This window comes from Arachis ipaensis, chromosome B03, assembly GCF_000816755.2.
Source record: "Arachis ipaensis cultivar K30076 chromosome B03, Araip1.1, whole genome shotgun sequence".
In the NCBI taxonomy this organism is placed as follows: domain Eukaryota; kingdom Viridiplantae; phylum Streptophyta; class Magnoliopsida; order Fabales; family Fabaceae; genus Arachis; species Arachis ipaensis.
The window spans coordinates 17,434,077-17,450,000 of record NC_029787.2 but is presented as its reverse complement, the minus strand read 5'-3'; the positions used below and the strand labels follow the sequence as shown (position 1 = coordinate 17,450,000).

Genomic DNA, 15,924 nt, shown 5'->3' with positions numbered 1-15,924 from the left:
TATTAAAATATAAAATATATGTTATAAATAAATTAAATTATTTATGTATTTATACATAAATATACGATAGATTGTAATTTACATTTAGCATTTCTGATGATATTTATTAGGGCTTGTTTCTTGCTTCCATTGTTTTTGATGTTTGACTCAGACTTTGCACATTTATTTTCAGAACAATTGGTCGACAATGTTCTCTGGTATAGTCTCAAGAGCTATAACTATAGAAGTGCTATCAACAGGAGTTGCTGGGAACTACAATGGTGCCTTACAAGTGGTATGTATGTTAAATAAGTAAGTAACTAAGTTTTGAGTATCTTGTTGAATATGAAATGAATGATGATGCATGTATGGATGCAGATGAGTGCAGAATTACAAGTACCTTCTCCACTTGTGCCAACTCGAGAGAGCTATTTTGTGAGATATTGTAAGCAGCATGTAGATGGGAGTTGGGCAGTGGTGGATGTGTCGTTGGATCATTTGCGCCCTGGTCTTACTCCAAGATCTAGAAGAAGGCCTTCTGGTTGCTTAATCCATGAAATGCCCAATGGTTATTCTAAGGTAATTCAAAAAAAAAATAAATAAATACTATTGGTACACCAAATAATATTCTTGGTATTTGTATAAAAATACAGCTGTTAATAATTAATATTTGACATTAGGTGACATGGGTTGAGCATGTGGAAGTGGATGATAGAGGTGTTCCTAACCTTTACAAGCAGCTTGTAAACTCTGGGCATGCATTTGGTGCAAAACGTTGGGTTGCAACTTTGGATAGACAATGTGAGAGGCTTGCTAGTGCCATGGCAACAAACGTTCCTACCGTAGATGTTGGAGGTATTCATAAAAAAACACTGATTTCCTTACATCCCTACTTTGCTGGATTTTTTTACTTCTTTTTTATATTACTTAACTATGTATATCTATCAAAAGATAAATTGCTATTTTTACCTACGAATATTTAGATTATTTTGACCACTAATAAATTTTTTCACAAAATATAAAACTAATTCTGTCAACGCTCGTTTTATAAAAAAAATCCAGTTTTTTATAAATATAAAATTAATTTTATTTTCTCACAAATACACATATTATTATTCTAAATATTCGTGGATAAAAATATGTTATGATGTTAATAATTAGTGATAACAAACCAAGAAGGGAGGAAGAGTATGCTGAAGCTGGCAGAGAGAATGGTGATGAGCTTTTGTGGTGGAGTGAGTGCGTCAACAGCACACACGTGGACAACGCTGAATGGGACAGGTGTCGATGATGTCAGAGTCATGACACGAAAGAGCGTTGATGATCCTGGAAGACCACCTGGCATTGTTCTAAGTGCTGCCACTTCCTTTTGGCTTCCAGTTCCTCCCAAAACAGCCTTTGATTTCCTCCGTGATGAGAATTCAAGAAGTGAGGTATGTGATCATATATGTTAATCAACAATTCAAAGTATCAAACTATTTTATTATTATTATTATTTTTCATTAACCTTGTATCCTACCAGCATATCAATAGACACTACTATTAATTTTTACCTTTTTATTTTTTAAATATGTATAAAAATAATAAAAATTGAATTAGTTAAGATGGTAAATAATTCATAATTTAACTAAATATTTTACATTTAAATCTTTAAAATAATATTTTTTATGAATTAGATATAATAAAAGATATTTAAAAAAATAGACACTAATCTTTTTAATATTTCCATTATTTTTTTTTCAAAATAAATAGGTCCTTTTCTAAATAAGATAAATTCCTTTTCTTGGGAAATGCCTATCTGGTTTTTACTTTTTACACAAACCACAAGTGCTTGGGATAGATTTTATTCAGATTACCAAAAATTGAAGTGTACATCAATGCATTGACTAACTTTTTAGTCATGGGTCAAAAGGATCCCATTTTTCACACACAGCCTTGTTATAAATTGATTTTGACAGATAGAGAAATTTTATCTATCTATTTTTATTAAATTATTACTTAAATGTTTATGTTCATGTTTGCGGTTTTAACTTTCTTACCCTGTTGAAAATTACAGTGGGATATTCTTTCAAATGGTGGAGCAGTGCAAGAAATGGCGCACATTGCAAATGGAAGAGATACCGGAAATTGTGTGTCGCTACTTAGAGTCAATGTGAGTTAATCCTATACATTTTTTTTCTTATTTTATGAGTTCTATTTTTCATGCACTATGAATATATAATTTTAATTTGGATTTCATACTGCATTCGATTATAGGGGTATCATCGGGATATATGTAACTTTATTCTCCAAAAGAAATTCAATTAAATAAATATTAATACATACAAAGAATCTTTTCTTTTAAAATAATTGTGTAATTTATGTTGCCAATGAATAATAGCTCAAATGGCATAGTCTTTTCATACTCATTTAAGAGGTTGTGGGTTCGAATCTCCTACAGTTTACCCTCAAACAATATTGGTGTGTTAACTCTCCACCATCATTTTAAAACAAACTACATACTGCATATATTTCTTTTAGTTATTTTTTTATCATTTTACCACTCTATTTTTATTATTAAATTTGTATTTAATTGTGTGCAGTATGAAATCTAAGTTTTAATTTTATTTTTTTCACGTGTGATTTTATTTTTATATAGCTTGTTATTATTTTTATGGTTAGTTATAACAAATTAACAAGTTCTTCATATCACCCCCATAAAGGAGGAGGCTAATAGGAGTAAAAAAATAAAAAAAATAACAACAAAATATACATTGACACACATTTTATATTTATTTTTTATGTTCACCTACCATATCATACACAATAAAATAGCAAATGCTAACTACATAATAATTTTTTTGGCATTGTCATTAAGGTTATTGTGAATTAAAATTTTATTACTATTCACCACATACAAAAATACCGTTATGGGTGAAGGTAAAGTAGAAGAACTAATTTTTAACGATATTACGTGGTAAAAACTAATTGTCTAAAAAATAGAACTAATAAGAAAACAAATAAAGAATCAATTGCCTAAACAATGCTAGGGAGCCAATGGCCTAAGTGTACAATGTGTACAATGTGCTAAATCTTTGGTTTATGAATAAATTGAACATCACCTATACTATGCAGAATAAGATAACCATCTGAAACTCTAATACCATGTCCTGAAACCACTCATCCCAAAAACGTAACCTGACATGACAATGTAACACTAATAATCATATCTCTAATACTTTCTAAACCTTCATTGTACACATTGTACGCTTAGGTCATTGGCTCCCTATACTTTCTTGTAATATTAGTGATTAGGTTATGTAAACATTCAATATTAAAAAGTATTTGTTATCATCGTTATTTTAAAATTTTCTTGTGTAAAAAAATTGTATTTTTTGAGTTCTTTATCCAAACGTTACAACTTTTAAATAAATACTTCTATAACTAAAAATGCAAACACAATAACTTAAAGTTCTTAAAGTATAAACCTTTTTTTTAAAAGAGCTTATTTAAGTTGTTTACCCAAATTGGAGTAGATGATTTAGGATTTAATTTTTTGTGGGTACCAATCTTTTTTTGGCATTGTCATTAAGGTTATTGTGAATTAAAATTTTATTACTATTCACCACATACAAAAATATCGTTATGGGTGAAGGTAAAGTAGAAGAACCAATTTTTAATGATATTACGTGGTAAAAACTAATTGTCTAAAAAATAGAACTAATAAGAAAATAAATAAAGAATCAATTGCCTAAACAATTGTAATATTAGTGATTAGGTTAAGTAAACATTCAATATTGAAAAGTATTTGTTATCATCGTTATTTTAAAATTTTCTTGTGTAAAAAAATTGTATTTTTTGAGTTCTTTATCCAAACGTTACAACTTTTAAATAAATACTTCTATAACTAAAAATCCAAATACAATAACTTAAAGTTCTTAAAGTATAAACTTTTTTTTAAAAGAATTTATTTAAGTTGTTTACCCAAATTGGAGTAGATGATTTAGGATTTAATCTTTTGTGGGTACCAATCTTTTTGAAGACTGTAATTTCAGGAAACATCCTATAATATATAAATCCGTGTGTCTTAGTTAAAGCAAGTGAAGTATGAGTAAATTAAAATATTATTACGATGATGAATGCAGAGTGCAAATTCAAGCCAGAGCAACATGTTGATACTACAAGAGAGTTGCACAGATTCAACAGGCTCCTTTGTAGTTTATGCTCCTGTGGACATTGTTGCCATGAATGTGGTTTTGAATGGAGGGGACCCAGATTATGTGGCACTTCTTCCTTCAGGATTTGCCATCCTCCCCGATGGAAGTTCTGGCGGCTGCGGCACCGGCATTGGTGGTGAAACAAATGGCCCTACTGGCGGAGGCGGTGGTGGCGGAGGTGGTTCTCTATTGACGGTTGCATTCCAAATATTGGTTGATTCAGTTCCAACGGCTAAGCTTTCTCTTGGGTCAGTTGCAACCGTTAATAGTCTTATTTCTTGCACTGTTGAGAGAATCAAGGCTTCTTTATCTGGTGATCCTGCTTCACTATGATTGAATCATCATGTGGTAAGCCTCTACCTCTATCACCTTCATTCCATTACATGCTTTAACATTTTTTTGGATATGGATGTTTGACTTTAGAAATTTTTCTTTTTTTAAATTTAATTTTGATGCATTCTCTGTGAAGAATAGATTTATACATACACCTAATTATATCATGCTACGTCAACAAAAATTAACTATTTTTTGTTTTTACTATGTAAATAGTTATAAAAAAATAAATGTGATTGAAAATTATGTAAAATATTTTACATTATTAGCACATCAAAGTTAAACTATTTTATAAAACGCAAATAAAAGAAAAAAAAGATAACGAAAAAAAAAAGATTTTGTCAATTAACATTTTAGAGGACAAATAATACTTAAATTATTTTCTTGATCCGTAAGATATATTATTACATCATTTTTCATTAAACAAATTTTCGATAGTAAACACACCAAGTATAATTTAACCTTAGGAGTTTCTGTTAAGAATTTAACCTCCTTGAATCTCTAAGTATAATTTATCCTTAGGAGTTTTTTTTTTTCACTAATCAAATTCCCTTCATCCCGTGCATGCTTGTTTCTACAATTTTTATGTTATATTTACTTGGTTAATTTTGTGTTGTAGCTTATACAAGAAGGATATAATGATTGGTATTTTGGAAAACATAAAAGATGAAGTGTTGAGGAAATTGGGATTTATACAGAATGATGTGGAGAAGTCAAGAACGCACCTTGCATGATATTCCTTCTCGGGTTCGGGAATTGACTTCCCTGGACAAAAAAAAGTAAAAACACTACTAAGACCTTAATTAATTAGTGTCCTTCAACATTTCCAAGACTTCTATAATATAGCTTTAGGGAGGATTAACCTTTTGGGTAACTAGCTAGTTCTTAATTATATTCAATTGGTGTTAACTTTTAATTTTGCTGTAGACACTCTAAGCTACCACTAGTTGGTGATGGCAAGTTTGCACCACTAGGCTTCCTCTTTCATCCATTTATGGGTTTTGAAATCGACATTGTGTTCGATTATGCAAAGTAGCTAGAGAGCTTTGACATTCATTTAATTTTTTGTCTCATTTCTGGTCCCCCCCTCTTGAGTACTCGTTATTGATGATGACTTAAATGTGTGCCCAACGGTAGTAAAAAAGAAGTGAAACTAAACTTATTTGAAAAAATATTAGATGATTAATATTTTTTATATTTAAAATAGTAAATAATTTTTATTTTTTTACACTATATAANNNNAAGGTCTCAAGAATTCTTACTAATTTTATTAATCTGTTTAATATTTGGTTTGGTACTTTGGTCAAAGTTGGATTATTATGTTTCTCAATTTAGTTGTATATGTCTAGTCATATTCATCAATATAAAGTTCCAAAACGCCCCTAAATTTTTAATCACACTTGCGCCAGATCCGGAGAAGCTCGATCTTGTGGCTTTGTGAGAAATACGATCTTATTTGCATTGATGATTTTACATTTAGAACTTGTTTTGTCTTACTTGATTCAAGGATATCACTTTTATAGACGTAGGATTTTGTAATTAATTTCTATATTTTGTAATTAATATGATTTTATCACGTATTTTATACTGTCAGCCAATGAAATTTAACAAAAAATTTGCCAAATTAACATGTATAGCTATCTATTATAATAAAACATTATTGTTAGAAGAGTCGGACAATAACACCGCACGAAAGCTCTCCTATGATTTCAACCAAGGAAAGAACCTTATTCAACGGAGCACGAAAAGTCAAAATACGTGATGCCAAATTCCTATCTATTGAGTTGATAAGCGGCCAAAAAGAGTCACCAAAAGCCTCCTATAGAGACTCACTACTGTCCATGCCAAGTTCCTCCAAAGGGGGTGATGCTGATCCGTACGAAAATGTAGGTGAAGAGGTGAAGATGACTCATCCGAAAGATCGATGGGATAAGGAGGTGGATGTTGCAGTCATGAAGGATAAACTCTTTGATTTTTGTCCTAACATCCAATATCAAAAGATAAAAGGTGCAAGCCGTGGCAAGCCACACTCATTGTGAAAGTCTTGGGTAAATGTGTGGGACTAAAATTCTTGGAACATCACCTGACTGGGTTAAGAAATGTAGTATCAATGTCATCGACATAGACCATGATTATTTTCTGGTTCCATTTTTGTTATGAAAGACTATTCTCACGCGTTACTCAGAAGTCCTTGAATGATGGCGAGACACTATCTTATTGTGCAAAAGTGGAGGCCCTTATCGGAAAACGTAGTAAAAAAGATTGCGGTTATAAATAACACCATAAGAAACATAAAATTATTTTGTAAAAATAACAAAATATGAGAAAGAAAAAAAAGAGAAAAAACATCTTCAGAAAAAAAAATTAATTAATAAAAAATGAAGAAAAGCAAAAAACAATTTCGTTATTTTTCTAGACCAATGAGTAACTGGAACAAATTGGTTAAACTTGGTTGATAAAAACACATGTACATATGGCATAATTTATGTAGTGTACACCAAACACCAGTTGTTTGTTTACAAGTATATTTCATTTCAAACTACCATCTCATCTTCTTTCATAGTTGATGGGATCCCAACATCGAGTTGCATGGTTGATTTATATTGTTCCGGTAAATCAGCACCAGCCTGAATGCATAGTTCCACAACAGCAGGAGCTTTCCCATAAAAATCTTTTAGCTCTCGTTCCAAGGGTGGCCCATTTACATCAGGAACATGCCAAACAAATCTTGGTGGGATCAAGTCATCAAGAATTGTAGACTGCCAACCATGCTGCCCATTGCGTTGTTGGTGTTTGTGTGCTCCACTTTGAGCCTTGTGCCCCTGGGGACCAACATGGATTTCCGGGCAATATCCACACACCCTCACAGGATACATCCTCATTAATCTCTTAGCACCTTTCCTCATTCGTTCCCATGCCTGGAGAGTTTCCTCGGCAAGGGCAACGATTTCTTCGTTGCTCGATGGAGCTACTACCTCTGAACGGTTCTGCTGGGGTTTCATTTGGCAGTTCACTTTCATCAGCATCAATATATTCCTTTCTCCCAATCCGAATTATGGGCTATCTTCTTCTTTTGGTGGGAAATTCTGGAATTTCAACACCAGCTTGAATACAAAGTTCAACCATTGCTGGTATTCGAGGGATAGAGAATCTCTCTTCATGAGGAATCCTCTTTCCTAGTCGATCTTCGAGGTGATAGGCTTCAATTGGTATTATCATGTCTTCAACATGTGCCTTCATCCATTCGTGGAGTCCCTTGCGAAGATTGGCTTGTGCACCTTTACACGATGTAAATGGATGTCCAACAGGTCCTACATGGATTTCGCTGCACCACCTGCATCAGTATACAAATTTTCAGATACCTACCACTATAGGACAATCAATCATATTTTCAATACTTTTGCTGTGGCAGACATTAAATCACATTTATTTGTATAAATAATGGACAATAATGCACCAAGTTTTAACAGAGAAAATAAACTTTACAGGAAGATTTGACATTTTTCTCATGTAAATCAGAACGAGTTAGCAACAAGCTAGTTTGTCAGCACAAATACCATATTGCAAGGTTAGCTAGTAACTAGAATTTGTCCTTACTATATCTTATGTGCTCACTTGAAAATGTACATGAATATATTATTTGTGCTCAATATATAACAGAATTTAAATTTCAACTGAAAATCTTACAATGCTACCATAAGTTAACCTACCTACATCAGTGAATTACCTATCCTGGGCTCTGGCAGCATGCTTACCATGAAAGACTTTAAGCAGCAAACAAGTGGAAAACTGGCATTGTTTATATGGGTATCTTTGATTGAGGGGTAAAGTGAGGTAAATTTTACATGAAGTCTATAATATAGCTTTCATTAAGTTATAATAGTTACACCAAACTGTGGGTTGCAAATATCTGGCATTCAAATTTCCTCTGTTGAAAATGGAAGATATAAACTATTTGCTTTTCAAAAAAATAGTATGTGGCATTGCTAGTATGAAATTAGATTCAAATTTCACTAAGGATAAAACAATTAAAAAAGCTAAAATGTGGTGAAGATGAAAAGCTTTGTGACCTATGAAACACTTCAAAGAAATTGTAAAAGAAACCACTAAGCAAACAAAAATGTCACATGACCCCAAACAACAACATCAGTTTGTATTACTATTATCGCATTTATCAATAACAAAGAAAACATATCAAATTGAGGTTATAATCATAGAAACTCCACATTAGCCGAATGTATGATAAGGTACCAAGGATAACTACTCACAAGCATGCACCGGCACTACTTTGAGCAACTTCTTCAAATTGTTAATTAAAGTGATCCTTGCATTATACACATTGTAAGCAGTTGGTATAAGGCTCTTCACAAGCAACCCATTCTTTGGGGTCGAGAAGTGATTTCCTTGGCTGACCTTTCATCATCTTTAGCCTTTCCCTAGCTGCTCGTCGCAGCTCAACAATGGGCGTCGAAAAAGGTTTCTTTTCTTTTCTTGCATATTGCCGGGGAAAATTAGCATTTTGTGGCACTTCATCCCTGACTTTCAATTTACATCGAAAACATTTCTTCAATTGAATTCTAGTCTCCACGGGAAGTCTAATCTTACCGCTACTGTACTGATAAACAAAAACAGGAACACAAATGCATTTTTGTAACATAATTGGCAGTAACCATTGCATTTGTCACAAATAAAAGCTAAGAACAATGTTCAATGAAGTAAATTACTTTAGCCAGAATGGGATATTGCCAGTTTGAAGACGAACCAGTTTAACATTAGATTATAGAAAACTATGAAAAGGAAACAAAAGGAAATTATCCACTTTTTGTTTAGAATCTCAACCAAGAAACGTAAATAAGGCTGACAATTTTGTTATTTTCAGTACACGATCCCGCAATTCAGCAAAAATGCTATTTGTATACCAAAATCAAGCAACAATGTATAAATCCATGTGTTATTTAATTTATTTTCAATGTATATTTGTATTTTGTATTTCATACTAGTGACTTATTTCTTTGTATACCTATTGTAATTCAGTCCAAATAATAACCAATAATAATCGAAAACACAAACACTTGAATCAATAACTCGGAGGTAATACAAAGAAAAATAACTCAAAGTCATACCTGGTAATAATCAAGGGAACTAAGATGCAATAATAGGTTGGGCTTCAACATAAAAACATCTGTCGGGGTGGGAAAAGCAATTCCAGTAGGAAGGGACAGAGTCCCAATAGTCATATTCATCCTGGATTTGCTGCTTGGGAGAGCAGAGTACAGTCACCAATGACGAAGAAGACTACAGTTTCTGCAAAAGGATGAGACAGAAGGCAGCGACCAGATAAGTTATGGCATTTACCTTGGTCCCTCTTAATGTTTGTCTAACACAATTATATTTTTTTTTTTACAAAAACACCCTTAGTCAATTATTATAATATTAGTACTATATCTCTTATTTATTACAAGAATAACCCAATATTAATCATTTACCATCATATTCCTATTTCTTTGTTGGGCCAATTAAAATTATATTAATGACTAATCTAACAAAATACTAGAAACCCTGAAACCTCTTAGGGTTCATATGGAGCACGCACCTGATAATGGAGGCAGCAATGGCAGTTTCAACAGTGGCACAAGAGAAGTGCGACCACCGGTAAGTCCTCTCTATTGCATGAATATTGTATTTTATCACATAGTTTCTTCTTCCTTCCACATTAATGGTTCCCTGTTCATTTTTTCATAAATTTAAATCCGTTTCTTGTACATAGTTGTCGATATTTTCTGCTTGGCCATTAATGTTTTTTCTTCCTTTTGTTTGTTTAATCGATATTGAGTTTAATAGCATAAGGGAGATTGTTTTCTACATTTTCAACGCTTTCTTTTATTTTACTTATTTTAGAATTTAATAAGTTAAAAAAAAATATAGAACCAGAACAGTGCTATTATTTTCATGTTAATGGTCTCTGCACTTTGATTTATTAGAATACTATTTGTTTTATGTTTTTCCGGTTGCAAATAAAATTGCTAAGTAGGATCTTGAAGTGGATGATAAAATGGAAGAAAGAGTATTCTTTGATGAGATGATAGAAGAGTCAGATGATACAGAGGAATTTCAAGGAATGTATCAAGATGAAATTGAGCAGGAAGCTGTGAATTCTGAGGATTTAGGGGAGCAAGAATTTCAAGCAATGTTTGATGGGAATGATTTTTCACATGAGGTGGATGAATTATATCGAATAGAAGATATTGAAAATATTGCCATGGTTGATTTTCTGAACATAAGTGCTCATGAGATGGAATGTTTTCATTTTCCTAATCTTCAGATAGCATTTGATTTCTATAACCATTATGCAAAATCTGTTGGTTTCGGTGCTAGAAAAAGTAAGACTTGGAAAAATAGCAAAGGAGAATATGTGAAGCAATTGTTTGTGTGCTCTCGTGAGGGATTTAGACCAGAGAAATATTATAATATGGAAAACAGAAAAAGGGAGCCAAAATCTGAGAAGATAACCATTGAAGAACCCAGAGACCAGAGTCGCGACTAAAAGTTCAGTGGCAATATTAAAGATGTTAGTGTCAATAAAAGATCGGTTTAATTAAAGATGAATATAAAAGATTCATTGCAATTATCTGTACCTTTGAGGACATTTGGGCACCCCCCTAACCTCTTTCACATCAAAGTTCATGAAATCTTTTCTTTCAGGAATGTCACCTTTTAGGTAATGACCAGAAGTTACCATATCTGATAATTTTAAAGCCTGAAAATTATATTCATGACAAGACTATTAAGGTTCATGTATTATTTTACATGTGTATAAAGAAATGGATTAAGGACACCTCACCAAGGATTTCATAATTTCTTGTCTTGGCTCAACTTGATCATCATTTAGATTAGAATCAAACTGATATAATTTTCCATCCAATAAGCTAATGACCATAAGATACCAGTGGTCACCTTCTTCCTTAATTGGCACATAAATCTACAGCGGATAGTTATGTGTGGGTCATTTCACATTAAACTCGTAAATTTAGATTTAATGAGGTTTTGCATAAATTAATCCATTAAAGAATTCACATGCACTCACAAATTTAAGATCCGGTGCGACAGGCATAAAGCGATATATATAGGTAGCATTCATTTTATCCAGTGAATGTCCCATAAAATGTTCCACCTAAAAGGATTAAAGAGATCTCATTCTAATGAATTACGCATAATTCAAAGAAAAGTAATATAAGTAAACATGATATTTACCGCAAAAGATGGCGGAAGCATCCAAAAAGTCTTATTTGCTTGGTCCCATGTGGCCTTCATTACCACAAGCTTGATAATCTACAAATGAGAGTAAAGCAATTTATGGCTGGAGACAAATATTCATAGCAAAAAAAAAAATACATGCAAAAAACAGCTTGTGTAGCCGTGTAGGTACCTTGTCCGAGATTGGTCTTCCGGGAGCTAGACAAGCAAGTTCTTCCCTAGTTACTATCGTGTCATCCACATTAATCATGGTCTCACTGAAATTCAGATGTTTCATATAAGATAGTTCAACAACACTAATCCTACAAGTGTGAGCTGAAAAAGAGGAACTCACCTTGGATCTTCAATGCTTGCACAAAATGCATATGCTAATCCTTCAAGTTGAACAGACTTTAACTGCATTTTAGCACATGGTCTGAATTTGCACCTAAAAGCCTAAAAAAAAAAGACTTCTCCATTTTAGGGTTTATTAAGTCAAAGTGGCATATTATGACAATTCAAAACCAGTAATCAATGATTGTCACCTTAATCATTGCATTATAGTAACGTGATTTCTCCATTTGGTTAGAGTTAGAGCCTTGTGGCAGTGACCTCTCACCTTGGAGGCAAGGCACACCAGCAGATTGAGCAGGAAGTCGACGTGGAACAGAAAATAATGTGGCATCCCCTGTCTTTGTCATCTTAGCAACTCGCATATTAGGAGAAGGGGAGGTGAGCAATTTTCCTCGAGTCAATGAGGATTCAACCTGTGAAATAACCATTAGAATATGAAATCCATCCAATTTTTAGGTAAAAATAATGCAATGAGGTTTGAGGTTAAGCTGGCAAGTAAAAAATAGTTGAAGACAAAGTTTCAATAACCAAGGTTCCATTACCTTAGTCGGCAATGTCCTGCAGTAATTGCTGGCAAGGAAAGCTGTAGACTTAGCCTTGGTTCTAAGTTGAGGGTTGACAATGCACTTTCCTTTAATGCTGTCAAGTCGTGAAGATTGTGATGCCCGAGACAACCCCGATTCATGCTTATCTGATATAGTGGCATCATCTTCGGCATCAGAGATATCAATGGTGACATCATTGTCGAGTTGTGCGGGGCTGCATCTCAACCTCTTTCTCAATGGTGGATAAAAAATAAAAAGGGTGGTTACGAAAGTTGCAGTATAAATTCAACTCACATATATAAAAAAAAAAAAGTTTACTTTAATCTCAAGTATAAATTCAACGGTTGTGGCAGCGTTTTCCAAGGTAGGAGAAGAGCAACAGAAGGCAGCAGAAGAAGCTCGAGAGAATCTGAAGAGGCTTGAAATTGGACTTGAGGGAAAACGCTTCTTTGGAAGTGATAACATTGGCTTTGCGGACATTTCTATGGGTGACTTCCATACTGGATTGGAATAGCTGAGGAAGTTGTGGCCATCAACCTTATTGATGCAGAGTCAATGCCTAAGCTTAACTCATGGTTCCATGCTTTTATTGACATCCCAATTATTAAAGAACTCATGCCTCCTCGGCATAAATTGCTCCATCTCACACCAAGGCATCACATATATAAAAAAAAAAATTTCTTTAATCTCAAATATAAATTCAACACAACACACTAAATTTATGAATATTGTAATTTCTTTTTTCTACTTTAAACTCAAGTATAAATTCAACTCACATATGTAAAAAATATTTTACTCTACTATAAAATATAAAACTACTTTAACACATTTATTTTAATAAGTTTGGCTAACTCATAAGTTTAATTTATTGGAACTGCCTCTGTGAGCTCCTTTGAGCTAAACTCATTAATAGTTTAAGAAATTGGATCCATATATTAGTAAGTAAAATTTGAATAAATACTAGTTTAACCGGTTGGATCATAACTTGACTTAATGTATATATGCATGTGTATTACTTATTTGAGCTAATATATGTTATCTTCATCATATTTGAGCCATTTCTTAAGTTTGAACCAACTCTATATTTTTTATAAGCTAAATTTTAAAGCAATCAGGGATATTTCTAGGACTTTTCATGAAGACATGAATTAACTATTAAAATTAACGCAGTTACCATATAAGAAAACACCCTTCACTCATAAATAAGGAGATTTGATTCTTCTCATTAATGAACTCTTTAGAAAGAACTCTGACAGTTTCCTTATTATACAAGCACATGTTATATGTATCACGACTATTTCCAGAGGCATTCAAATTTTTAATACAAATTTTCTCACTCAATTCTAGTAAAATCACTTTTTCTTTATTGTTGTCCTAACCATAGTGCTAACATTATTTTCTATGTGGTATGAACATATTTTAAGCTATAAATAGTCTTCTTAGGATTCTATTTGCATGATTTTTTCCATTAGTTTCACAATCATTTTCTCTGTAAGCATACAAACAATATCTATGAGTGAATACAAGCTATTCGATGCATAAAATAGGACAATATATACCATACTTGACATTAAATTGAGTAAAAATTGACATCATACATATTTATCCTGTTAAATAAGTTCAATTATTATCATTAAGTAACTCTTTTTAGAGAGATATGAGTATTTTCATGAATGTATTTTTAACACCAATTAGCTATTAAAAAAAATTCATCAATAATCCTTCACTCACTCCCTCCAATTAACAAAGTTCAATTATGTCCTGCTCAACCATAAGTTTCAACAACATTAAGAAAAATGCAAGATTATTTACTGACCTTTTTTGTTCTATGGCTAGATTTATTCTATTAGCTTATAGTTGGTCTCATGCATGTCTTTTCATTGATCTTTTGTGCGGTACACCATCAATTTCAGATTTCTAAGCATCTTATGAACCCAAACAGCTACAGCCATAGATCTGTTGATGAAGAAGGTTAAAAAATTAAAGAAATTACAATAAAATATTTTTTTATGTTATTCTAAAAAATATAAAAATAAAAACATTGTAAAAAAAAGAAAAAAAAAATGAAAACCTTATTTGGGGAAGTAAGGAACAACTCTGATGCTTGACAAATGGTTGGAAGTCGTGGGTCTCCTTTGAGGCCATTCTCTTCAGCAAACACTTTTTTCCCTTTTTTTTCCATGTTTCTTCTTTTTTTGGGTCTCTGTATATGTATGTTGACCCATCTGCAAAACAAATAATAAGAGGAAGACAAATCCAGACCCTGGTAGTTGCTGTTAGTGCTGGGTTCATTGCAGTGGTGAAGAAGAAGAAGAAGAAGAAGAAAATCAGAAGAAGAAGAGACACATCTGCAAAAAAAAAATAAGAGAAAGATGAAAAGGTTTATTTGTAAAAACATTAAATATTAGGGAGTATTTAATAAAATTAAATGTATAAATTTATATTTAATCTACACCATTAGATATAATATTAAAATGATCTAACGGTTTAAATTAAAAATTAGCCTTAAGGACTAACGTTAGTCCTAAAGATGGTTGGGACCAACAAATCAGCCCCCGTTAAGATTAACCAAGTGAACAAGTATAATTCATGATATCTAATTCTTTTAAACATATACAATAATAGCAGCATCACACAACAACTGAAAAAGTAAAATCTTACACTATTTTGGATTTCATATTTCTAGTTTTATATACTCTTCTGGTGGTACTAGGGGTGTGCATGGCCCGGCTCGGCCCGAAGATCCGGCCCGGTTCCGAACACCTTAGGGGCTAATTTGGTGTGATTTCATCGGGTCTAGGGCCGGGTAAAGGTCTCAAAAATAGACCCGATCATTATTTCGGGTCGGGTCCGGGCCATGACTCGGGTCACCCGAAATCGGCCCGGTGGCCCGATCATCATACACAATTAATATTTTGTGTATTAGTGATAGATGATGGCTATTCTTATGTGGAATTTAAATATTGTAAATCTTAATATTTTGTTATTAGTTATTATAAGACTATAAGTTAATGTTTTATGTTTAAAATGCATAAGATTTTAGACTAATTAATGCATAATATTGTATTATTTGTGTTGATTTAAATATTTAGTGTCATTAGACAATATTAATATTAATTATGGTTATACTTTAATTTTAGAGAAGAGTTAGTTCTTATTATATTTTTTTAAGTGAATTTTACCATATCAAATAATGGTTGGAGTCTTGGAAATTTGAATATTTTCACATGCTAGTTTATAAGAAGGTATCAAGATAATGTAATGTTAACGGCTCGGTTATCACC

The 15,924-nt window shown here is 32.5% G+C and overlaps 2 protein-coding genes and 1 pseudogene across 2 annotated transcripts in view; 1 reads left to right on the top strand and 2 right to left on the bottom strand.

The window, feature by feature from the left end:
• LOC107629958 (homeobox-leucine zipper protein HDG2) overlaps positions 1-5,581 on the top strand; it is a 10,957-nt gene extending 5,376 nt beyond the window's left edge. Inside the window, exons 7-13 of the mRNA XM_016332929.2 lie at positions 173-274; positions 358-558; positions 660-834; positions 1,141-1,412; positions 2,036-2,131; positions 4,104-4,523; positions 5,128-5,581. Of these exons, the coding sequence (XP_016188415.1) occupies positions 173-274; positions 358-558; positions 660-834; positions 1,141-1,412; positions 2,036-2,131; positions 4,104-4,508 (1,251 nt within the window). The 3' untranslated portion in view covers positions 4,509-4,523; positions 5,128-5,581. The remainder of the gene's footprint in view (positions 1-172; positions 275-357; positions 559-659; positions 835-1,140; positions 1,413-2,035; positions 2,132-4,103; positions 4,524-5,127) is intronic.
• Positions 6,333-9,180, bottom strand: LOC107632699 (annotated as a pseudogene).
• Positions 10,955-12,879, bottom strand: LOC107632701. The gene is made up of 9 exons (XM_021117195.1): positions 12,638-12,879; positions 12,287-12,508; positions 12,097-12,197; positions 11,935-12,019; positions 11,760-11,837; positions 11,593-11,679; positions 11,350-11,487; positions 11,144-11,265; positions 10,955-11,048 (listed from the first exon to the last, which is right to left on the bottom strand). Exons 2-9 carry the CDS (start codon positions 12,455-12,457, stop codon positions 10,955-10,957), a joined length of 876 nt encoding a protein of 291 aa, XP_020972854.1. The 5' UTR covers positions 12,458-12,508; positions 12,638-12,879.